Source organism: Gastrolobium bilobum, unplaced genomic scaffold (genome assembly GCF_033153095.1).
Source record: "Gastrolobium bilobum isolate Gb01-03AN ecotype WA unplaced genomic scaffold, APGP_CSIRO_Gbil_v1 utg20666, whole genome shotgun sequence".
NCBI lineage: Eukaryota > Viridiplantae > Streptophyta > Magnoliopsida > Fabales > Fabaceae > Gastrolobium > Gastrolobium bilobum.
This window is the reverse complement of record NW_026897301.1, coordinates 224,861-250,046: the sequence shown is the minus strand read 5'-3', so window position 1 is coordinate 250,046 and position 25,186 is coordinate 224,861. Positions and strand designations below refer to the sequence as shown.

Sequence of the window (25,186 nt, the reverse complement as noted above, 5' to 3'; positions counted from 1 at the left end):
ACATTTTTTTAATTTATTATTTTGCAGATTGCTTTAGTCTTGGAAGCAGAAATTTGATGTCACTATAGAAGAGTATATTATTAGCAAATAAAATTACAAATAATTTTAAAATGAGTTCTACATTTTATCCAGACAAGATAAAACAACTTTGGTTTTTGGTTTCTTTCTTTTTTTAAATGCATGACCCACCTGTTTTCATGACCCGACCGAGTCACTTGTTTTGACCGATTTTAACTAGGTTTGACCAGGTCTAATACATAGTCAGTCTGATACTTGACTCGAATCGGTCCAATGACCGGTTCGTCGGATTCCAGGTTGGAACGGATTTGAAGACACTTAATCAAACTCCTATCCTATCATCTAATATTTTAATGTATTTAGTCCAAACAAATTAAATTAATTTTTATTAAATCATTTATTTTTATTGTAAAAATAAGTTAAGCCAAATATTATCTTATTTTATATTCTTATAATATTTGAAAACATAAATTTAAAATATATAATTTATTTAAATAACATGTCTTTAATTTATTTCAAATAATATTTTTAATCTAAAGTATATAAAAAAATCAAGATTGTTTTAAAAATGATTTCAAAATAAATAAATTTAAGTATGTTTTAATATTTAATAATTAATATTTTTTAAAAGTTTATTTGATACCACACAAAAAAATGTTTATTCGATAATATCATAATTATATAAAATAAAAATAAAGAAAATAAAGAATTTTATATTTATAAGACCAAAAAAGGGGGTTAAAGTGATATATTTTTAATTTTTGTAACCACATTAATGAGTATAAGTGAATGTTGAAATCACTTGAAGTTAAATGATAAATTTATTCAACCATAATGGGTATGACTGTATATTGAGTGATAAATCTGAAACCACAATAAATCTTGTGATACACCATAAAATACAAGGGGTGAAAATGAAATTTTTTCTGTATATAATACATAAAATAATTAATATAAATTTATGCTAACATTAATTATGGTTTTAATTAAAAGAATTATAAATATATATATATTTGAATTATTTTCCCCCACATGTCTGAAAGTTTTAAGATTTTATTAGATAAATTGCACTGCCACCAGCTAATCTCGTGGACTACGCTAAATATTGAAGTTGAACATAGTATTATCCATATATAAGGTAAAATCTGATTTTTTTTACATGCAAAAAGAGACGGTAAATGAGAGAAAATAATGGGAAGCTATTGATAGAACCTTAGAAAATCCCAAAAGTCATTATTTCTTAGAAAAAAACTTGTTTATAGCTGTTACAAGCTCCTAAGTGATTCAGCATTTAATTACAAGTCAAAATCAAAAGAACAACGGAAATAAACAATACAAACAATTATGAAATATTAAGCGACCTCATCTTAAAAGATGGCTTTTGCATGACAACCTTCAAAACCCTCTTGAGCATGGTAACATTTTCATTTGCAGGATACTGAATCCACAACACACTTTTGAATCTTTCACCCATCATCACCATCTCAGCCTTTACCACTTTGGCTTTTACCTCCGCTACCGCCCTTGAAATAGCTAGCATCAATCCTGGCCTATCCTCACAACTCAACGTGGCCTTTACTAAACCCTGTTCATCATTGCATTTTTCCACAGCCAAATCATCATTCACATTAGGAAACACATTCTCCTCCTCTAGGTCATCACTATTTTCTTCAATTGTTGCTACATTGTTCAACAGCTCCTCCACTTGCTTTATAGACTCCCCTAGTAGTGATGCCTTGTCCTTCTGTTAGTTCACAAACAAAATCTAAATTTAGCAAAATTGTCACCAAAATTCAAAATGAGGACAAAAAATTTAGTTCCAAAATATTATAAATAGATAACAAAACAAAAAAATGGGGATTTTCACTCTGAACATGATTGGAGGGTGAGTCTAGGAGTCGTAAGATTGTTCCGGGTGATCGGAAGGTAACTTGTTTAAGTTCAGAAAACAGTTTCTTTATATAAATATAAGGCTATATGCAATTGGCCCTTATTCCTACCCTAAAAAAATTATAAATACACACAAAAAAAATTGAGAATTTTCACTTTGACATGGTTAAAGGCCAGTCTTGGAATGACAACAAGATTGTTCCGTATAAGCGAAAGGTAATGGAATTTAAAAAATAACCTTTTTACAAAAGGGTTTAGTGTGCGTCATTCAAAAGGACACAAATTGTGTCTTTTACACGTCAGCGATGTGATTGAGGAGAGAGGAAAAAAATAACTTTTCAGATTTACACAAAGTATGACCGGTCATACTTTGTTATCTAAAAAGATACAACTTATGTCCTTTTAAATCATAGTTTTTTTTTTTTCCTTTACAAAAATACAAGGATGTGATTATTTACAATTAACCTTCACCTCTACCCCCACAAATCGGGATGTTTTATGCAACAGGAGGAAAATGAACCAGAACGCATGATAAATTGCTTGATACTTTTGAGTGTCATGATACTTACTCTGAGTATGTTGGGGAGTTTATCGCGGAGTACCGCATATTGAACGTTGATTCTCAATCTACGTCTCTTTTCGGCTTCACTATGTTTTCTAGCAGCTTGCGCTCTGATTTCTTTCTTTGTTCTTTGCTTTGATAAACTCTTATGGCATGTCTTACGGTATGTCTCTAATAATGATGCCCGAGATAATCTTTGAGCTTGTGAGTTATAGTAACTTCGACCTTGCTGCATGCACTGCTCTAACTGTTTTAGTAAAACACGACGGACAAAAGGAAAACAAGATTTAAGGTAACCGTAAACAAAAGAACTTGTAATAACCTTAATTACCTGTCCAAGTAAAACCATGGAATTGAACTGATTTGCTTCCTATGGAAACTTGTATGCTAAAAGAGGCAAGTTGAATGCAAATAGCCAAATACCACAAAGCAGCGAAAATTGGAGATGTTTGCCTGTGGTGGACACTGTCGACAATTGCATTGCTTTATAAGAAGGGAATATTCCTTGATGAGTAATTAATAAGGGAGTTAATTACAAATCCAAAAACATGTTTTTGCAATTTAATTAAATTAGGAAATTTTTGTCTTCTAATAATGACGAATCTGAAGATAATCATAAAAATTAATAGCATTTTAAAGAGGTGTGATTTCAATTTTAATTTCAAGGTTGTTGTCATAAACAATTGCATGAAATTTTGTTTACTAAATAAATAGAACATAATGTACATTGAAAGATTTAAAACAATCATGCGCGGTCAATTAAATTCAAACTTTTTTGCGTGATAGCCTAAATTTGAATCCTTTTATTTATTTTTATTGTTTAAGGTATTTTCATAAAATTGTTGTTAAATAATTTTTTTTTTTAAGTTATTGCAATTAGGAGGTCTCTTAATAATATTTTAGTAATATGTACATATAGCTTATAATAAGAAAATATTATTTTAAGTAGAGATTATTTAAGCTTTTTTCCCTATAAGTGTGGTTACCGATTAATTTGGATTTTAAAAAATCTTAGTCTTCACCCATCGATCTGGGTTCCTTTTTATAACTCCACTCAAATTGATCGAATATAGGTTGGTTCAGGTAGAGTTATCGTGCCACATACACTCACCTCACCTGGATACATACATAAATATATACACAAATATATACATATATATATATAGAGAGAGAGGAGTGATAATTTTTAACATGATCCGTCAATACAACACGAATTTGTCATGTTCGTATCAACTCATATTCATATTCTTGTCGTGTTTGTGTAGGCCAAAAAGTGTCCTGAAAAAAATATGTTCGTATTGACCTGTTTAAATTAAATAATTACATATGCAATTTTATTCGTTAATTTAAGGTTTTTAGGTAGTTTTTATTCGTGTTAACTCGTGTAGTAAGCATGTCATGTTCGTGTCGAGGGTTTTCACACTAATAGTTACTCATCCCGTATTTGTGTTAAGGGTATTTTGTTCATATTGAATTTGAAAACATGACTCAATAACTGAATTGTCACCCCTACATACATACAAGCTTGCATGCAAGGCACACAAACATGCACACCCAACCACCATTAGCTTATTCTTGCTACAATAGATGAGGAGTAAGAAAGGTACAACAAGTGCTATAGTACAAGTATACACAACACAAGTAATATAGGATTATAATGAGTTCTGAATTATCATCCCTAGGAAAAGTTTTACAAATATGTACTTCTCAAAGATTAATAAGCAACTACCATTTAAGGAACATCAAACTTGAATAAAATTATCAAATGTCATAAAAGAATAATTACCAATTCTTCTATTTATCAAAAGTTGTAGACAAAATATAATAGATGTAAAATATTTTTGGTTCCCATAATAAGAGGAGAAATGAAGGTTGAGATGGTGTTACACGATACTGGAAAAGAAAATTTGGATCTAATATGGAACAACTGATTGAAGATTGTGTTCAATCCACTTTGCTGCAACGAAGAACTAGAGAGGAAAAAGATGAAGACAAGACAATTATTATGGACTGTTATTTCCAATTTGAACTGATTCCCCTCTTCTTTCAAGTGGCTCGCTATTTATAGAATTGGAAGGTAGCTCCTCCTTTGCTTTTTGGTTGACATCTCTTTGTAAAACAAAAATGGCTTAACACCATAAGGGGGTGAATTGTGGTTACTTTCCCCCTAAGAAACATTGTTTTTCAAGACTTTTTAACAATAAACTTGAAGAAAACGTGGTACATCAGAAAACAAACTCTTACCAACCCAAAAATATATTCAAAACAAAGTAATTAACACCACAAACAAAGAATTAACATCGGAAATTAAAAAGATAAGGGTTAAGAAGATCAAACACCAAGATTTATTTTGGTTCACCCTCAAACCACTAGAGGGATACATCCAGATTGAGGTCGACAATCCACTATACTCAGAACTTCCAACCGGTGCCTGAGAAACCGATGTACAATTGGAATATTACGAGAACTTTAATCAACCTTGATCAATTTCAACCTATACAGCTATAAGATCACTCCAATTCACCAAATTCGAATTACAATAGCAAACTAACTAAAAACAGATGTATAGTCGCCTCTTTATATTCACAATTACAAAAGAAACCAAAGAAATAGATGAAGAATAGAAAAATATTGAGTTTTTCTCTCAAAATATGCAAAATGAGCATAAATGGATGTAAATCTTGAATTTTATGGGTTTTCCGTTTTTTTTCTTCTAACTTATTTAGAATCCCTAATTTTATGTTTATATAGGTGTCCAATGAAAGTATTAGTTGTTTATAGTCGTTGGACATCCATTTGGATCATTAAGTTCGAGTTTAAGCAATCTGGTATAATGTAATCGATTAAGTATCGAGTTTGTAATTGATTATATTTTCTTGAGTTCATGTAATTGATTACTTCATGTAATCTGCTACATGGTTATGTGATAATCGATTAACAATAGAACAAATGAATCATATTTTCATTGTTTTCGATCGAAATCGACTCTAAATGATTTCCAATGACCTCTAACACATGCATGAATGTTTTTAACATCAATTCAACAACTTTCCATATGTGTGTGTAATCTTGTACGTATGATTCAAACATGTAGGTTCCTAAAATGCAAGTTTATGACTTATGAATGCAATATGTTAACATAAAGCTCAAAATAATCATTCTCTAAGTTTCTAAGACTCAAAACAATATTTCTAACTATGCGAGCCTTTGTCTTCACTTGAATTCAATCATCTTCATGCTTTGAACCTTTTGAGCCTTATTTTACTTTAAAAATTTGACTTGAGGGTTGACTTTGCTATTGTGAACTATCCCTTGCTTTTTGCATATTGTTTTGGTCTTCTATCACCATTTTGGACTTGTTGCACTATCTTTCAAGTTGTGCTTACATGTTGAGTTTGTATGTGCTTTGTTATTATCAAAACTAGAGTACTTTCAACTTTGTAGCCTTTAGGGTTCAACAATTTTCTTTCCTTTTGAGATTTGATTTAACAGTTGTGATGTTAGCTGTAACACCCCGTTACGTATCGAAAATGTTATCATCAATTATGATATTAAGCGCAGTTACAATCACAAAGTTCATTTAAAAATGCTGGAAAACTTTTTCTTTTTATAACGTTCTCACTTTAGAAACAACTGTATTAAATCATTTTACGAACTATGATCATAACTAAATTCTTATTACTGAACATAATTGTTATAGCTTAACATCATACAATGAGTTTAAAGTTGCTAAGTGGTTCCCATAAACCAACAAAGCTAAATATTCATTTTATTCATGTTCAACACCAAATGCCTTCACCTTTTTATTACTCTAGGAATTCTATACTTACTCTATGGTTCTCATCTCTTACTATGTTATAGATTTCTTCGTTAGCTTCGTGTGGGTTCAAATCGTGCTCAATTTGGAGCACCGTAGTTCAAGTTATGAATTTTTTAAGAAAAGAGTGTTGAACCCACAAGGGCCCAACGCTAATAGCGCCAGCTCGGTGCCAAGAGCGCCACGAAGCAGTGTAACGTCGCCAATAGTGCCAAGGATACCATTTCCCCCTATTTGGTGGCGCTTTTGGCGCCACCACGGTGCCAAAAGCGACGCAAGTCTAGAGCTAGACACCGAAATAAGAAATTTCAACCTACTTTGATATTTCACTCATAACTTAAGTTATACTTATCCAATTGACACAAACTTGGATTCATTGGAAAGCTAAAAGAAAGTTCTATAACTTCCAAGAGTACGAAGAGATCCAATTCTATCACATGAGATATGAATATTGGGCAACACTCTGTTTATATTTTCAACATTTGGCAATTTTTCAATCATGTACCTATTCAATTATCATCCAACAAAATTATACACTCCAACATCTAAAATAAGCCTAAGACCCTTCCATCATGCATATATTCTCCCATAGATGTATCATTTACATTATCCATATAAATACATAATCAATGATACCTCAATTGATAATTCTTACATAAGCCACAATACTAATACCTCAAATATAATCAGAAGTGGCAATGGACATCTCCCATGCTCACCAATAACTCAAAATAACATATGAGATATATATATACATATACCCAAATACAAACAATGATCAAATGACTTAGAACTAACTATGAACAACCAATGCATGGCAAGTACAACCACACGCATACCATGTTCATAACCTAAGTTCATGATACAAAATAATGCTATAATATACATCAAATGAAATCTATCCAAAATGCTATATAGTCCATATGCACTCCATATATCCATCTCCGCCTCTAAGCAGGCCTCTTTCCCGATACTCCAACATGATCAATAGTACTTGAAATGGTGCCTCGAAACATGACGTGAGATATACATATATCTATCAGTAAACCAAGAGTCATAGAGGGTCATTCCACCACTGGCTCACTCAATTGCATGCTATGATAAATATATGAACAATATAACATACAAATCATATCAGTCACTGGGCTCACATCTAAAAACATCCACACAATGATTCGTTCAAATACCCCATCATATAACTCCCGGGAATCTTCCTAGCGTTTTTCCCATGGTTGAGACGACTACATGGCAAAACCCGGCTGGAACTCCCAACGGAGACCTATCCAGCAGAAGTCCCACGTTTGGATCTCCCTAGTATCACTCTCAGAAATGGCCTCACGACAAAACTCGACCGAAACTCCCCAAAGGAGCCTATTCCAGCGGAAGTCCAAACAATCACATCTGTTGTCAAGAGATCACAGAAAGAATATCACACAACATGCCACACGCATGTCATTCAACATGTCAATAATGCATGTACATATTCTATCATAAATTATCAAAGAGCACACATCCAACCACTACCCCCTAATTGGGCAAGGTGGAACACACAAGGGGATTAACCCCGGACAACGAAAGTTTACCTCAACGAGAACTCCCAACATCAAGCTCTCCAAAGTCTAGCTCCAAGCTCAATCCACTTCTAAGGGATCCGTGAGAGGCAACCTACATGATCAATGCATCATGATCAATCGAATGCTTGATAACGCACAAGAAAAGCAAAACAACTTGAACTTCCCAACAAGACAACACAAGGATTTTTCCTCCACTTTCTTCATTAAAGTCGAAGCATAGCATATCAAAGGTCCATGATACTTTTTCTTATTTCCAATTAACTAATTCACATTCCACTAATTTCCGTCACATACAAGCATAATGAAATGCAATTGAATACATCCCTCACATAATTTTCTTATGTTGACCGAAATGTGCATAAGGTAGGTTTATTATTCCTTTTTCAATTTCTCACCAATATTTAATCATTTCCATAAATTAAACACCTAACAACTAACAATATCTCATTTAGACATTTCCTCAAACACATGACATGCATCATTTTTTTTCAAGCAAATTTTCAATTCTAAACTCAATCCATCAAAACCATAATTTCAACTCATTGTTTTATCAATCATTCATCAATGTGCACATACTTATAACATGAATAATTCTCTAAACACACTAAAATAGCCCCTATTCGCTCATCTTTTTCAAGAAGGCACAAAATTTATGATTTCCATGAAACTCAAGTAAAACCAAGAATACTTACCACCAATGTCTTCCTAATGCCTCAAGGATGAAGTTTCAAGCCCCAAATCAAGTCCAACAAGCTTCAAACACCCAAGAAAAACTCAAAACCATCACCCACTTCAAGAAAATGATCTCCTCATACACTCACTCTCAATAAGATTTCTTAACATGAAAGATGATCACAAGAAGGAGACTAACAAGTTTGATGTTGAGGGTTAAGGCCAAATGTGCCTAGAAGTGGATGTGTAGTTGAAATCATTTCCTTTGCCGAACAACAATGGTGGGTCATTTTCTCAAGAAGAAGGGCTGGAAATGAATGCTGCCAGGAAACAGAAAATAACACAAAATGAGTTTACACGTATCTTATTCATTTAAGTGACTCAAAATGGGTCCCACACGTCATCTTTTCACTTAACGCACTAAGTGCCTGTTTGGATCCTCTCTTTTTTAAGCTACAAGCTACTTATAAGCATAAGCTAGGCCAAACAGGTTTTGGGAAAAGCTCTTATAACGAAAAGCTCTTTTTTTTATAATGAAGAAAAAAGCTGAAAATTAAAAGCTCCTAGGAGGAGCTTTTTTTTAAGCTCTTATCTGTTTTTCTTGAATTGTGTGCTTTTTTTTAAAATAAAGAGTGATAAAGATAGAAAGAGATAATTTTCTTGAAATATGTGCTTTTAAGTAATTTTTAAGCTAAAACTTTTATGTAATTTCCAAACAGCTTTTAGCTTATTTTTTTAAGCTCTTTTTTTTAGCTTTAGCTTATAAGTAGCTTCTAGCTTAAAAATAAGAGGATCCAAACAGGCTCTAATTTAACCCTACAATCTTCACTTAATTCAAAAATAATCCACTTAATCCAAACTCCACATATTTTTAATTCCCAGAACATTAATTTCATTTTTCACGTTTTTCGATAAAATTATACCGCAGGATTTTACACGGTAAATATCACTATTCACCAATTCTCTCAAAACGTACCTATCAACTCCAAAATTCATACTGAATCCATTTTTAGTATTATTTTTATCAAATTATATCTAGAGTTATCATTTTACAGATTTAGGTCATGTATTTGGTAATTTACTGTTTTTCCCCTAATGAGTATTTCACCCGAAACTCAAGATTTTTGCTAAATAAACCCTCTAAACCACAATTAGGCACTTAATATTATATTTTAAATATATGAGGTATTATATTAGCTTTTCTTGACAGTGTAAGTTGTTGCTTCTTGGTGTGACTTCATGCTTTTGGTATACTTACATTCATTGGATCGTTGATGTGGCAATTGTTAGTTAAGTGGAATCTTTTAAAACTCCCTTCTTTTGGCTTCAACCTTGCATTTTCTAATTTTCTCATTTTGGATGGAACAAATAGATCTTTTAGTGAGAGATCTATCAACCACTCACACATATTATAAAAACAAAAATGTTAAAGAAGATAATTATTTGAGTTGGGTTAAATGTATATTATATTTATTAACACAACTTGAAGGTTCTATTCAGTTTTGGTTTAATATTTTCTTCTCTCTCAAGAGATAAAGTTATCTTCTATTATCATGGAAAAAATTACCACGAAAAAGATTAATATAGCTACAAAATCAATCGAGATTAGAAAAATATCTTTCTCTTAACCCTTTAAAAAATTGAAATCTCAAATAGCACAATCAGGATATTTCCCACTTCTTGGAGTAAAAAAAAGTATGCATGTTGCTCTCCTTCATATGTATATGCATGTATCTTTACAAAAGAACAACAACGAAAAAAATTAATTACATTTATTTCTATATAATTATTGTCATTAATATAATACATTAAATTCAATATATTAATTCAATACAATTATGGCTTCGTCTAGCCATCTTTGTCTTGTCACAGTGTATCAGAGCTACAGAAAGAAATGAGAGATCATAAAAAAAGTTGAGATTTTTTTTATTTTTTAGATTTCTCCATCGGTTGTCGATTGGTCGACTAATTTGGTCGAGCCAGGTAGGACCCAACAATGTCTAAGCTATCCCTACTAAGTGTTTCACACAGACTAAAGACTTGAATTTAAGACCACTAATTAAGCTAAAACAACCTCTTACTAGTTGATTCCAAGTGTTGGTAAAAAAATTGAGATTTTTATATCAGTATCACCCATTCTTTACACTTCCACTTTAATTTAAGTAAATAATTTTTTTTGGGTAAATGGTTTTATTTGAAGATATATTTAATTGAAGAATAGAACATGAGTGAAACTTAGATTAGATTATGTATTGTTGATAACCTTCCTATGGAGAGTTTTTTTTAGACTTATATTTGATGATTTGGTGCTATATAAATGCATAATTCCTTCAGAATTACATGAGTATTGCATAAATATGGTCTATTTATGTTTTGAATGAGAAATGTTCTAAGTGTTGATATTTGATGCTATTTTGAGTGCTAGAGCAATTCACTATCTCTGTTGTTGAGTTGCAGGTCGAAGCTGTAGCATGGAAAAATAGAGTTGTAACACTTGGGTTTAAGTGAAACAGTACATTGATAACATCAACAATAACTAGCCATTGGAATCCTAATTCAATAAAGGAAAGGAGTTGCTTAACATCCAAGTGTTCATGCTCTGCATCTTAATAAACCGTATCTTCAACAAATAAAGACAGATTCTTCAATCAAAACAAGATCAAAATGGAAGATTATTTTTAAAGGATTTGAATAGCTACTTAGCGCCCAAGTTAACATGCTATGTATTAAATTAGGCAAGTATCTCAGCAGAGTTGTAACTTCAACAAATGAGATCAGAATCTTTTCAAATCAAGATCAGATTGGAAGCTTATTCTGAGAGATTTGAAGAGCTACTTAGCGCCCAAGTCACCACGTTCTATATAATATAGCCTACACACGTCCAAGAGAGTTTTTTTGGTAGAATTTTAGTGAGAGAAGAAGGTTTTGAATTCGCAAAACACTTAAGGGGTATGGAGGGTTCGTTGAGAGAGATCCAATAGATCAAAGGGTGAGGCTAGGGTCCAGTAGAGAGATCACTAGATCCGATTGATCCATGCACTACTTCGACATCTGAGAGACGGTGGATGGTGGCGTAGCCAGCGGTTGCTGCAAGAGCAGAGCTACAACAACGTCTCTGTTTATTTTATCTTAGTTCTATAAAATCTTTATCCTTCTTTGTTGTTTCTTTTTATTCAAATATGAGCTAAATTGTCTATAATTAGGTGAGAAAGTACCGTATTATGATGTAATTAGTTTGCCTAAACTTTGCTATGTAATCTTCCATTAGTTATTTAATAAAGTGTTAAATTGTCTCTAATCTTGTTGACTTATCAAGAGAGCTGCAAGATTTATAGGGTTTGGGCTATAGAGATATAGGTGAACCTGGAAAAGTTATTAAGCATTGTGGATTAACTAATTAAATTGGTTAATAGTGGGTAGAGAGATCATTCTCACCATAAAATATTAGGAAACTTGCACGTAATGGATTCATAACTATGTTGGTAATAGAAATATGAGAACTAGTATACATGTACTGTTGGTGAGAGCCCTTGCATACATAAGTGTTCTGATTAATGATGGATGATTGGTATAGCATTGTTGTTGCATTCTGGTGAAATTGCAATATTAGGAAAATTGATCCCAATCTATCTTTGAATACTTGAAACTTATCTTTTTAATTGTTTACCGAGTTAATCAATAGTCTTAGCTTAGTTTAATCATTAGTCATTAGTTTAATTTAAAACAAAAATTATTATTGTTACTTTTATTGCTTCACTTAGAGTCATAGCTTTACTAAATCACCGTGGGTACGATATTGGACTTACACATCCAATTATTACTTGTGACACATGCACTTGCGTACTTGTGTGATTGATATAATTGATTGTGAAATTGCATAGCAATTGTATTATAAGTGGGTAACACGGACATAATTTAAAATTTATCTATCTATTTATTACTTAAAATTTATACAACTAGCTATCATTTTAACAAACTTTGATTACAACTTGGACATGGCGTGAACCTCTTTGTGTGGTAAATTTGGTGGTAAGAAAAATACAACTAAAGGTAAGAACAGGGGATAAAGAATTGTCGGTGGCGGTGCTGGTGAGTCGGTTGCAATTGTGATGGTAGCAAGTGTTGACAATGGTGGTTGGTGCTTGGTGGTTAGGGGTGATAATAATTGATGACAATGGTGATAGTTGGTAGTTCATAGTGAGGTAAATGATGGATGGTGGTGACGGTAGTGGATGGTAGAGGCGGCCAATAGCCGGCAACAATAGTGGCTGGTTGATGGGAAAGACTAATCTTCACGTGCCTAACAAAGTTTATTGAAGAAAAGAAAAAATACATTTGGGATGATATGAATATGAAAATTGTTATTCCATCATATCCATTTCTAACTTGAGTTTCTCCTTGGGATAGTTTATCTTGCTGTAGGCAGGATAAACAAAGCCAACATGATAAACTTATCATATGATGTTAGTTCATCAAACAATTGATAAATAATAGATAAAAATATGATATGATTGCCTTAGAGGTGACAAAATAGGTCAACCCGTCTCGCCAAAAGACTAGGGTGCAAATGCTTTAAACCTTTTGTAGTAGAAAATAAAGTGTTTAGCTGCGAATGCGGCTCACCCACAGTTGCAGGTTACAAATCTTACGGTCGGTAACAATATTGAGTCGCAGATCTTTCACAGAGGTTGCAATATTAAATCTAAAGCAAGAAAGAGAGTCACATAGGGAGATTGACGACTTGACTAGGGTTTAGAAATTTAGAACTTTAGCTGAGAAACTAATCATCTAACCCAAGTCACCAAATCATATTTTAAGAAAAAGTAAAAGAAAGAAAAAAAAGAAGAGACTTTAATCCGACGGGTTAATCCACCGCGGCTTGTATACTAACCGACTTAACCCATCCTTAAGCAGGATGAGATGTGATGGATTGACTAGTTGATCCACAGATCAAATTCATTTTCACACCTCTAATTATATATAATAATATATTAACCACTTGACACTTAATATGTGATTCTCATAACCAAAATTATCGGTTGGGATTAATTTAACGACATTTTCCATTTTTTTAAAGATTATCAGGTCTAGGAAACTTATAACAAAACTTGTATATTAGGAGACAAAACCTATATCTGGTTAAATTATAGATACCAATCATGTATTTTAACCACCAAAAAAAGAGTTGCAGCATAGATATGAAAACGAGGTCGTTTTACGAAGGGCATTTCGATTTCAAACTTTGAAACTTGAATCAAAACTCTCCATTTTCCCTCTCTGGTAGAACAATCTCTGTGTCTTATTCTCCATTCTCATGGGAGTGAAGAATTTGTGGGATGTGCTCGAATCGTGCAAGAAAACGGTTCCCCTTAACCATCTCCAGTTACGCAAATTTTCCCTTACTTTCTCGTCTGCCAATCAAAAATCTGTTTTTTCTTGCGGAATTGTGTTCCTCTTTTGGTGAATTGACGTGGGTCTGTGTTGGATTCTGGGTTCAGGAACAAGAGGGTGTGCGTGGATCTGTCGTGTTGGATGGTGCAGCTTCAGAAAGTGAGCAAGTCACACGCCTCTTTGAAGGAGAAAGTGTACCTCAGAGGACTCTTTCATCGACTCAGAGCACTCATTGCACTGAATTGCAGTGTCATTTTCGTTGCAGGTTTGTTCCCTTTGTGTTTTGCTCTTCTCTTCAGTGTTTTACTCGGTTCGAGAAGTGAAAATTAGCTTTCAGTTTTATGGAATTTTAGATAAAACAGAATAAAAAAAGTGTGTCCATAAGTGATGTGTTTGGTTGTTAGAAAGAGGTGATTTTTCTGTAACTGTGTGACAGAGACTTTTAAACTGGAAATTTGAGTAGCTCTGTTTGCACCTATTTAGTCTTTACTAGTGAGCATTTAGTATAGTGTGTGCAGGGTAGTTCAATTGTGAGAAATATGGACAAACTGAGTGACTTATGTTTATGGTTAGATTTGAAACCGATCACTTTAGACTGTTGGAATAAGTGATGGTATGTATGCAACTATGCTTATATGTATTTGTTATTGTGGTGGTTGGTGATTGGCGTTAGATCTGATAGTTTGGTTATAAAAGTCGTGGGCATAATTTAGGAATGCTGAGACAATTTGTTCTAAGTCAGTTTTTAACTTTTTATATCTATATATATAGTGAAGTGGCTTATTCTTGAGATTGTGAGCGTTTGGTGTTGTGCTGCTTGTGCATATGCTGGATAGGCTTAGTATTGAAAAGCATTCAGCAAAACCTATACTGAGCCTGGGATGTCCTTGGGGTAGGAGGAGGGAAGTGTCCAGGAGGAATTTTTCACTTTAAGTGAGCATTTTCCTTATGTTAGAATTGTTCAAATGAGAAGAACAAAATGATTGATTGTTATGTAACTTTCCAATCATCCCTTATCCACTTTCATCAACATTTTATTATTCGCTCAATTTATAAATGAAAAATTATCTGTTTATTCCTTTTCCTTCCAAACTTCTCCATCCAAATGTATAGGGTCAGGTGAGCTAGTTGATCATGAAGCAGAAGTAACAATTTATGGTTCTATGGAAGTGAGTATAATACAATGCTCAGAAGAATTACAAAATGTTAGAGATATAGGCCTAAGCTTTTTGGATAAGCTTTCTCTGAAATGTTTTTTTTCTTTATCAACTTTCAACACCCAACTTTTATTATTTGCATGAGCTTTGGTCCTTTTAATTGTCACATCTCAATCCCTATGATATGGTATGGTTCGATTGACACAATCAAATAAAAGAATACATGTAATACATTTCATATGACCCTATCAGCCATTTCATATTACCCTATCAGCCCAAGTTAGCTTTATTAATTGAAATTTTTTGTGTATGTCATTGACTTAAACTTAGTCATAGGGGGTAGTTTTGTTCTTTCTTGTTGATGTTTTTATTACCGTTCATTCTGCTTATTTTCTTTTTGAATGTGTTTGCATTTTCACTATTCTTTTATATTCCTTCCTTATGAGTAATCTTTGATGTCTGGTAGATGGGTCAATTCCTGCCATTAAATTATCAACTTATAGACGACGCTTAAACGTTGGAAAGGAGGTTGGTAGCTCTCTCATACTTTTTTCTTTTGCCGTCTCTCATATATTCTTTCCTTTTCTTAATTTCTTTTATACTAACTTTAGTTAGTCAATAATAATTATGCAGGTAGCACAAAATGAAACTGACTTGCAGAAAGTGACATCATTACGGAGAAACATGGGGTCTGAATTTTCTTGCATGATAAAAGAGGCTAAAGTCTTGGGGATGGCTCTTGGCATCTCTTGTTTGAATGGGTAATATTCAATTGAAGTTAAGGTTCAGTGTTTTGCTTTCAAGAGTGCTCTCACAATGTCTGGTAATAGTTGATATCAAAATATATTTTTCTTAAATTGAATACAAAATGGAAATTTGTTTGTAAATTGATAAAATCATAATAATAATAATAATAAATAATTCAAGAAGGAAGCTTTTTGCTGTTACCATGTTGATTGCAGAACAGTTGTTAGCTGGACTATCAAGTTTTCTTTTTATATAGTGGTACATATGAGAGCACTGATTCATTATAAGAGATACAAGGTGCTCAGTAATGTATGTGCAAAAAACCAATTCAACCTAAAAGCTTAAGCTATTAGGTGAGGTTACATTAATAGTATTATATTTTTCTAATATGCCTGTTCACACGAGAGCCCACAGGGCTTGAAGGGTGGACACTGTACAGGCCCATCTACCTGTGCTAAGAAACTCTATAAGATTTAATTAATTATTAACTAAATGGAGGCGGTAAGGATCGAACTCGTGACACCGAGGCTCTGATACCATGTAAAGAACCAATTCAAACCAAAAGTTTAATGATGGGCCATAGGCCTGAAAATTAGTGAATTAGTTAGCTTGTTATGGAAACTATTCTAGAACATTCTTGAAGTATAGGATAAAAGGTAGGCAATGTGTGTAGTGTAGATATGCATGAATTCAGTATTGGCTTATGGGGAAATTGGGGATCTCTGGGAGTTGAGATTTCTAGGTTTATTTTCTGTATTTTATCTTTGTAAGGAGTTTGGCTCCATTTATGTTTTCATCATTTTCAGTTTTATAAAAATAGGTTCCATCATTTAAGCTGTTAAGTGAAGCTCTTTTCAATGATTTATACTATTCTCTAACACGCCCCCTCACATGAAAGTCCATTGGGCTTGAAGGATGGACAATGCACAAGTTCACCTACCTATGCTAAGAAACTCTATAAGACTTAATTGATTATTAATTAAATGGAAGACTGTGAGGATCGAACCCGTGACACCGGGGCTCTGATACCATATAAAAAACCATTTCAACCCAAAAGTTTAAGCTGTTAGGTGATGTTACATTAAGGATTTTATATTTCTCTAACAATATGGTATGCAGTATGCTTGTATATAAACATTAAAAATGTTCTTGATGTCTTATTGTAAACGTAGTATTAGTACTAACCCCATATTTAGAAATAGATATTATCTGGTTTTTCTTCTTTTTAATAGTTGATTGAAAAAGTAGCATTTCAGGATATTAAAGAAGATGCTGTACTGATTTGAACTAATAGTGTCTTTGTTACGGCTCTGGATTTCTAGATGGCTGAATGTATAGTAATGGAGTAGAGATAATAGAGAAAAAGGTAGGAAGGAATGATTTTTATTGATGGAAAGAAAATAAACATACAAGAGATGAAATCTCTTCACAAGGGACACTCCCTTTCAATTGAGTACTCTCAGTCTAACTGAAATTCTGTCCAAAGATACTCTTAATAGAGTGGTATATCCCTTATATACAAACATGAGACTGAATTGTCTAACCATCGAGCCCCCAACTAATAACCCTTCTAACTGCCTAACTGACTGAAGCAACCAACCAATTAACCCAACTGCTTGCCTTTCTTCTGTTTTCTGGTGTATAATTTGAAGCCCTTGGGTTCCTCTGTTTTTCCATGCATAACAGTCTTGCTCTTTTCCAAAATTCAGGATTGAAGAAGCTGAAGCTCAGTGTGCTTTGTTGAACTTTGAATTATTATGTGTAAGCACTGTGTATGCTTATCTTCCGGCAAAATCTTTTTCTTTTTGACTTTATAATTATCTGATATTCATGGAATGCTTATGCTATTATCATTGTTGGCTAACCTATTATCATTGTAATTGTGGTAGGATGGATGTTTCAGTCAAGATTCAGATATATTCCTTTTTGGTGCAAGGACTGTGTATAGGGATATATGTCTCGGTGAGTAGATCACCTTTTTTTATTATTGGTGGATTTGTTTTGTACTTTTGTATTAATTATATTCGTTCATATGACTTATAAAGAGTTTTTTTATTGATGAGTTAGGAGATGGAGGATATGTTGTTTGTTATGAGATGGCAGACATTGAAAGAAAACTTGGATTTGGAAGGGACTCATTGGTAAATTTCTGATTGACTTTTCAACATAATTAAGAATCACAATGATTGCTTCTATTTTTTTTTAATTTACTTTTGTTTTTTTTGTTTTGTTTGATAGCTGATCTTTCATTGTTCAGTGATGTTTAATGAAAATAAGTTAGGTTTATGCATGTCAATGCCCAAAAAGAGAAAGTTAGATTTAATTAATTTTAACTTTCCAGTTCATGATTTCCTGTCATCATGGGCGGCCTAATTGACAAGCCTGCTTCAAAGCAGATGTTGCCCCGTAAAGGCAGCCTAATTGATCTTCCTTTATTTGAATTGGAAATGGTTTTCCATGTCTGGTGTTGAATACAGAAACGTGCATACATGCTTGTGATTATTTTTTTAGTAAGACAGAGTTCCATTCTTGTATATATGCTGATTCAAAGGTATTGGGTTCATTTACTTGTGAAAATCAGTAACTAAGTAACTTTTGATCTTTAGATTGCTCTCTCCTTACTTCTTGGCAGCGACTATTATCAAGGAGTTCATGGTCTGGGTCCGGTATGTCCTGAATGCTTTCCTTCATGGTCATATTACCTCCTTTTTGGCTTTTTACCCTTTGTTTTTTTTTTGGTAAAAATACCCTTTGTTGTTTACCAGAGCTGAAGATTACATGTTATATGGATGCTTATGTTTTTGCAATATTTTTTTATGGTTGAAGGAGTCAGCTTGTCAGATAGTTAAATCAATTGGGGACAAATTTGTTCTTAAAAAAATTACTTCTGAAGGACTTGGATGGGTGAAAAGAAGAAAAGGTATATCATCTATATTACATTCTAATTCCATTAGCTTACTGTTATACAACTGTTACTTTTGTCAAGAAATTTTTTTCAATCGATTTAGTCGTAATCATTTACATGCAACTCAAAATTGTACTATAGATAAACTTTAAATTCAGAAAATTTAGAGACTATTTAAATGTCCAAAGTATATGACAGTGCTCTTAATATTTTAACAAAGAAGAATTTTAAATTGTTTTTAAGGATTATTGTCAAGAAATTTATCAGTATTCGTATTCATGCAGGAGGTGGGAATAATTTACAGAGGGATGATAACATTGTGCAAGTGATTAGTGCTTACATGAAGCCAAAATGCCACGCAGCAGATTCAGATATGGTGCAGAGGTAGCTTTATCTTCATTTAGTCCATTGTTTCCAGTTCCTTTGTTGCATGTGTACCATAAAGTAATATCAAGGTGGGGTCAAGACTTTTAGTTTTGATGGATTTTAATGTTTGTCATACTATATACAATATTCTGGTGATTTTTTCCCATGCCTGTGATGACTGTAACATCCCTGTCTCGAGCCGGTTAGTTAACATACATATGGTACTAAAACTTAGCATAATTAACATGCAAAAGCGGAAGTTGTACATAAAAGTCTCACTGTTAACCTACGTAACTTTGTGAGTTAACTTTTTCCTTTTCCTTTTACTAACTTATCAATCCTGTAACCATAAACAATGGTCCAAGACTATCAAGGTATGATAACAAGTGTCAACCCTGACAGAATCAAACAGACAACATCTCCTCTGTAAACTGGACCATCCAGGGAATAAATCCCACTCTTTAAACAATTCCTGCCAATAAGAAAAGTCCAATACAGAACATGCATACATAATTCGTACATCAGAGGACACAAGACCCATCCATGGGCTCAATCCCTATTGGCTCCATGCCACTAAACATTCTATCATCTCGACATATCATATTATATACATTTTACGAACACATGCAACTAACTGAATGAATGCATGCATATATGCATGAGACTTCAAACATACAAACATCATGACATGCTAGTCTCTCAAAACATATACATGCCATATACAACATACGATTAGACATCATGACCTCAAAATGAATACTGAACATAGTCATACAAAATACGGCCAGCTACTCAAAATAAGGCCATCTAATAACAAACAACTGCTCGACTATCCCTGTATCACGTCCTTGACCTGAGAGGGCTCTTCCACGGTTTGCACACCTAAAATCATGTCCCCAAAAAGGGGTGAGATAAAGAATCTCAGTAAGCTCAGGATTTATAAAGTATTCCCTATCCCTGAGCCCACTTCCTGAAAGAAGGGTCAGATACAAAGCATAGCATATACATCATATACTGAACATATCAAATCATATCAGACATATGTGACCTCCAAGAGCTTAAGTCCTCAAGTGGATTAGTCAACATGTGATAGTGACTCCCAAGAGCTTAGATCCTCCAGTGGGATAATCACCACATGTATGCAGCGACCTCCAAGAGCTTAGATCCTCCAGTGGATTAGTCAACGCACATACATTCAATGGCTATGAACTATATATACATATCACATCATCTTATCATACATATCTATATGAATTCACCTATATCAGGTATTAGACTTACAGTCATACAGTTATACCAACCATAGTCCCACTTGACCATGGTGGAGCATACAAAGAGAGGAGTATTCCTTAAACAGAGAGCTTACCTCTCGAAGCTTACACAACCGCTTACTTGTTTTGCAAGAAAGCAAGAATCCTCCACCAATGCTTGACCCACGAGCTCAGAATCTTTAGATATAGAGCTAGAGTAGGAATTCAATTCAAATATTCTTAATCATTTAGAGGCCAACAAAGCCCACTTAGTTTTCAAACACTTCAACATATTCCATTTATCATAGGTATTATTCAAATGACCCTTAAACACAAACATACCCTATTTGTTCCCAGCGAGGCCGAAACATATGCATAGGGCCATAGAGTTTTCATGCTTTCAAAAGCAATACCCAAGGAACTATACTACCTTAACTTAGCCCACAAGTTACTCGTCATGACCACTAAACAATTTAACTAATTTCAAGTTCCATTTCAAGCATGTGGCGGAGACATGCCCAAGGGAAATCAAAGGAGATTTTCACACTCTATGAAGTCCTAATTAGATTATGGAGTGTTCATTATGTAGTACACATCAATTATACTCATAATTAGGGTCATTAAACCCTTATCACATTTTAAACCCACAATTTAGCTCTTAGGTACTTAGCCCTTTTCATTGGCATTCCATGATCAACAATTTATGAGACAATCAGTCCATATAATATTTGATACTTAACAATCCTTATAATAACCATCAAACAATTCAAAGTCTCAATTTCCACAAAATTGGCCTTGAAGGCCGAACCCACACATCAAAGGAGCCAAGGGATCTTCACCAAGTTATCAAGTAACTCTTACCTTTAATTCACTAGGAATTATATGTTGACTATCCATCAGAACCGGGGAACTTGGTTATCTTACTGTTGATGGATTGTTGGCATAAACATTTGATTGGGAGGAGATTTGTTGTAGTTTCAAATAAAAAAAACTTTTAACTATTTTTTTAAGGGGGTAAAGCTTACTCTCTAAGAGGGGAGTATGGAGTAGTTGTAAAATTGGCTGTGATTGAAAAAGGTCAGGGTTTTGAATCCGAAAACAGCCTTTTTGTAAATATGTAATAGTAAGATTGTATACAAAGATTGCTCTTTACCCCTACCTTCGCTAGTCGGGGGTTTAATAGAGAGTGGTGGTAAAGCTTACTCTCCAGGATTTAGACATATATCATAGAACGGAATATGCAGTCCAATCAGAGCTTCTGAAAACTGATATGAAGTCCGTCTGAAGCAGTTACATGTACCAAGCATTTAGCTGAAATTTAACTTAGCTTCTGAGATTTGTAATTGGAATTTTATATTTTGTGTAGTCTGAGGAATTAGATATGGATCATAAATTGTACACTATTGTTATCAGCTACTCAAAGTTTGACTCATCCCTGTAGGGTTCTTGCTCAATATCCATTTCAACGTATTAAACTCCAGCAGATATGTGCTGAATTCTTTCAGTGGACTACAGAGAAAACAGGTTCTTAATGTAACAAACTATAGAGTTTATATTTAATCCTTATCCAACTCAGAATCCTTAGAAGTTTGAAATATAAAATTGTGCTGTGCTAGTTCTCGGCTGCAATTTTGGGGGTTATTTTGTGAAGCTGATTGACATTTCATGAAATAGATGGGTATATCCTTCCAAGTATAGCCGAAAGAGATTTACGAAGATTTGCAAATTTGCGGTTAACTTCTTCTGAAGTCGGATTGAACCTTCCTTTACATGAGGTACTGCTCATGTTTTGAATCCTATCACATTTGAATAACTTACGTTCACTTTCACTTGTTCATTATTTAAGTAGGTAGCAGAGTTTCAGAATTTGGCAGTGTGTAAAAATGGCTCTATGATCATTGATTTGTAGTCATTACTTTCTACCACATTCATTATATCATCTATAAACCAGGGTTACCCTGTCATTCATACAGTTTCTCTAATACCTTTTTTTTTATCATATTAGTGAACATGAATTGTATGTATGGGCTCCTTATTTTTTAACAAAGATGTATCCCTCTTATTTCATATAATATATCCTATTACAGATCCCCGTGAAGTGTCCTGTGTCAGAAATCATCAAGAGCCGAAGAGTTCAAGGCAGAGAATGCTATGAGGTTTCTTGGGAAGAAATGGATGGACTTGAAACTTCAATAGTACCTGCAGATCTTTTAGAAAGGTAATGCAAATTATGTAATAGATGAACTTGCTTTATTCCCTAAATGACATAAAGGCATTGCAATTTATCTGATTCTCATCAAATGTACATTTTGCTGATTTTTGCATACAACTAGGGCTGTAATACAAAGTTTATTGCTGCATCTATGCCAAATATCTATTTAAACAACTCAAATTCAATAAGGCTGGTGGCTGGATAAGATAACATTTTGCTTAGAGTGCCTTTCTGATAGAAGCGCAGGTTAGGATAGAAATCTATATTTTGTTTTTTGTAGTGCCAATTATTATCTAAATAAGAATAAACATTCCTGTTCATTAAAATTTTCCAAGTATTTAAGCTTCCCCCAAAGTGTTTGTTGTTGAACTTCTTGAGCAATAATGGTTAAGAAGCTAATCTGAGAATGTACTTCCTGTTCTGCACCCAAAGAAGTTTCAGTAAATTTTCTACTACATTGAAGTTTGTCATCTGTGACATTAATATATATTATCATCATGAAACATCTACAGTGCCTGTCCTGAGAAGATTGTGGAGTTTGAGGAGAAGAAAGCTCAACGGAAGAAACAAAATATTCAGAAAAGAAGACCAAAGAAGAAGGAAACTATGTTATCTGTGACTGAGCTTGATCTTAAACTTCAGAATTTGTTGTTTGATAATAATCTGGAAGACCAAGTCAACCTCGATCCTTCTGATTCTTCAAGAGGGATATTAGCAACTGCTGTGGCTGAAGCTAATCTGTTGATTCCAAATGACACAGAACATAATGGGTTGGTTCAGAATATTAACAACATATCTAGCAATGAGGCTGTCTCCAATGTAGATAAAAATGAGGTCATAGATCTTCTCAGCCCTTTACCAGTTAAGCATTCCCATTCTTCCTCAAAATGTCAGCAATCAAGTGACCATATTGAAGTGATTAATTTGAGTGATTCAGAAAATGACATGTCACCTGAACACACGGAGAAAGCAAAGGAGCTGAGATTGTTCTTGGCAAGTATTAGAAATGAAATCCATTGAACAGCAATGCTTGCACTTGTAATATAAAAACATATTTTCATTAGCGTAATAAAATTTTGAAATTTCATAATGGTTATAAAATTCCTTTATATAAAATAAGGAAAAAATATGTCTTTTTAATGAACGCGTTATTTTAATGGAAATAATCGTGTTTTGGTGCATATTTATTGATTTTTTATATTCTTTTTTCTTCACAAAATTGGAAGAAAAAAGAAAAAGAGAGTATTGTAGGTGAGAAAGAAGGTAAAATATCAATAAATATGCATTAAAATATGATTGTTTTATTTAAAATGATACAAAATTATATCATTTAAAATGATAAATATTTTTCCAATAAAACAATTGACTTAATTTTAATCTATTATTAATAAAGATTTATTACTCGAATATTTAATGGGAGTAAGAAAATACATACTAATTATGTTGTACAAACCAATATTAAATTACAAACAAAATGGGTTAAATTTTTATAATTTAATATGTACATAATAGTTTCAATTTTTCCTCGGGGCATATCTATTTACAACCTAGGATATGGATCAAGGGATTATTTTACTTTAACTAGTAACCTCAAATTTGAGTCATGGGTACAATGTTATGTTAAAATTTGGTGAAGAGAATTTTATTGTTGTTATGATCATATTCAGCTCGACTTGATATGAACCGATAGAGAAATCTCCAAAAAGTATTGAAAACTTCTAGATAAAACAATTTTTTTTCTCAAACATTGTTATTAACGAGACAAATAAAGCAACAGAAGAAAATAAAAATTGTTACTTACGTCAAGTAATCGGATGAATGGAGGTAAATAAAGTTACATATTTAGAGCTTGAAAATATTAATTTGGTTGAAACTGTAGAGTAACAATCACATTCGTGGGAGTCGCCCAGTCACATGGGTAAACATCATTGAAGTGCATTTGCTCTTAAGATGAACTTCAATGACAATATCGAAAGTGAAAAATGGGAAGGAATAAATGAGTTTTGGTACACGAGGAAGAAGAGAAAATGAGATTTTGCATGAATTGAGTGAGTCTCATAATGTTGATTAGGTTGATACTGTGGAGTTTTCATTATTTACACGTTTTTTGCATATAAGCCGAAGTCTTGAAATTGATAAGAGTTTTCTTATAATTGTATTAGTTATTAGTTAAAGGGTAATAGTTTTCTCATGTAGTAGGAGATAATAATTATCTTCTACTGACTCATTTGTATAAGTGAGGTCCATTTTCAAGGGAAGAGAGAAAAAAAGTAAAGTGAGATCCATCTTAAATTTGTGTGTGTAGGAGATAAGTTTTTTCTTATGCAACATAAGAATAATAAATTTCTTAGTTAAAATCTACTATTACATTTACATGCACTTTTGAGGAATGTGAGAAATAATTTCTATATAAACAGGGACATGATATTCTTATTACCATTTTAGGCTCGTCATCCTTATTATTTGTTTGATTATCGTTGGATCAATTTTAAATTGATGACAGTTGTTTTTTATCTTTTTCAACTATTGATTTCAAATTAATCCAATTATAACCAATCAGGCAGTAAGGATGGTAAGCTTAAAATGATGGTAAATATACAGAAAATGATATATATATATATATAT

General features: G+C 33.0%; 2 protein-coding genes across 2 annotated transcripts; one reads left to right on the top strand and one right to left on the bottom strand.

Moving 5' to 3' along the window:
* Positions 1-1,360: 1,360 nt before the first annotated feature.
* LOC133305784 (transcription factor bHLH131-like) lies at positions 1,361-2,819 on the bottom strand. Its single transcript, XM_061506025.1, has 3 exons — positions 2,802-2,819; positions 2,478-2,717; positions 1,361-1,762 (listed from the first exon to the last, which is right to left on the bottom strand). Exons 1-3 carry the CDS (start codon positions 2,817-2,819, stop codon positions 1,361-1,363), a joined length of 660 nt encoding a protein of 219 aa, XP_061362009.1.
* Positions 2,820-13,847: 11,028 nt separating this feature from the next.
* Positions 13,848-23,581, top strand: LOC133305789 (single-strand DNA endonuclease 1-like). Its single transcript, XM_061506029.1, has 14 exons — positions 13,848-13,915; positions 14,032-14,189; positions 15,548-15,609; positions 15,715-15,842; positions 17,538-17,589; positions 17,718-17,790; positions 17,896-17,969; positions 18,435-18,494; positions 18,655-18,748; positions 19,018-19,117; positions 21,791-21,873; positions 22,024-22,124; positions 22,437-22,567; positions 23,074-23,581. Exons 1-14 carry the CDS (start codon positions 13,848-13,850, stop codon positions 23,579-23,581), a joined length of 1,692 nt encoding a protein of 563 aa, XP_061362013.1.
* Positions 23,582-25,186: the final 1,605 nt, after the last annotated feature.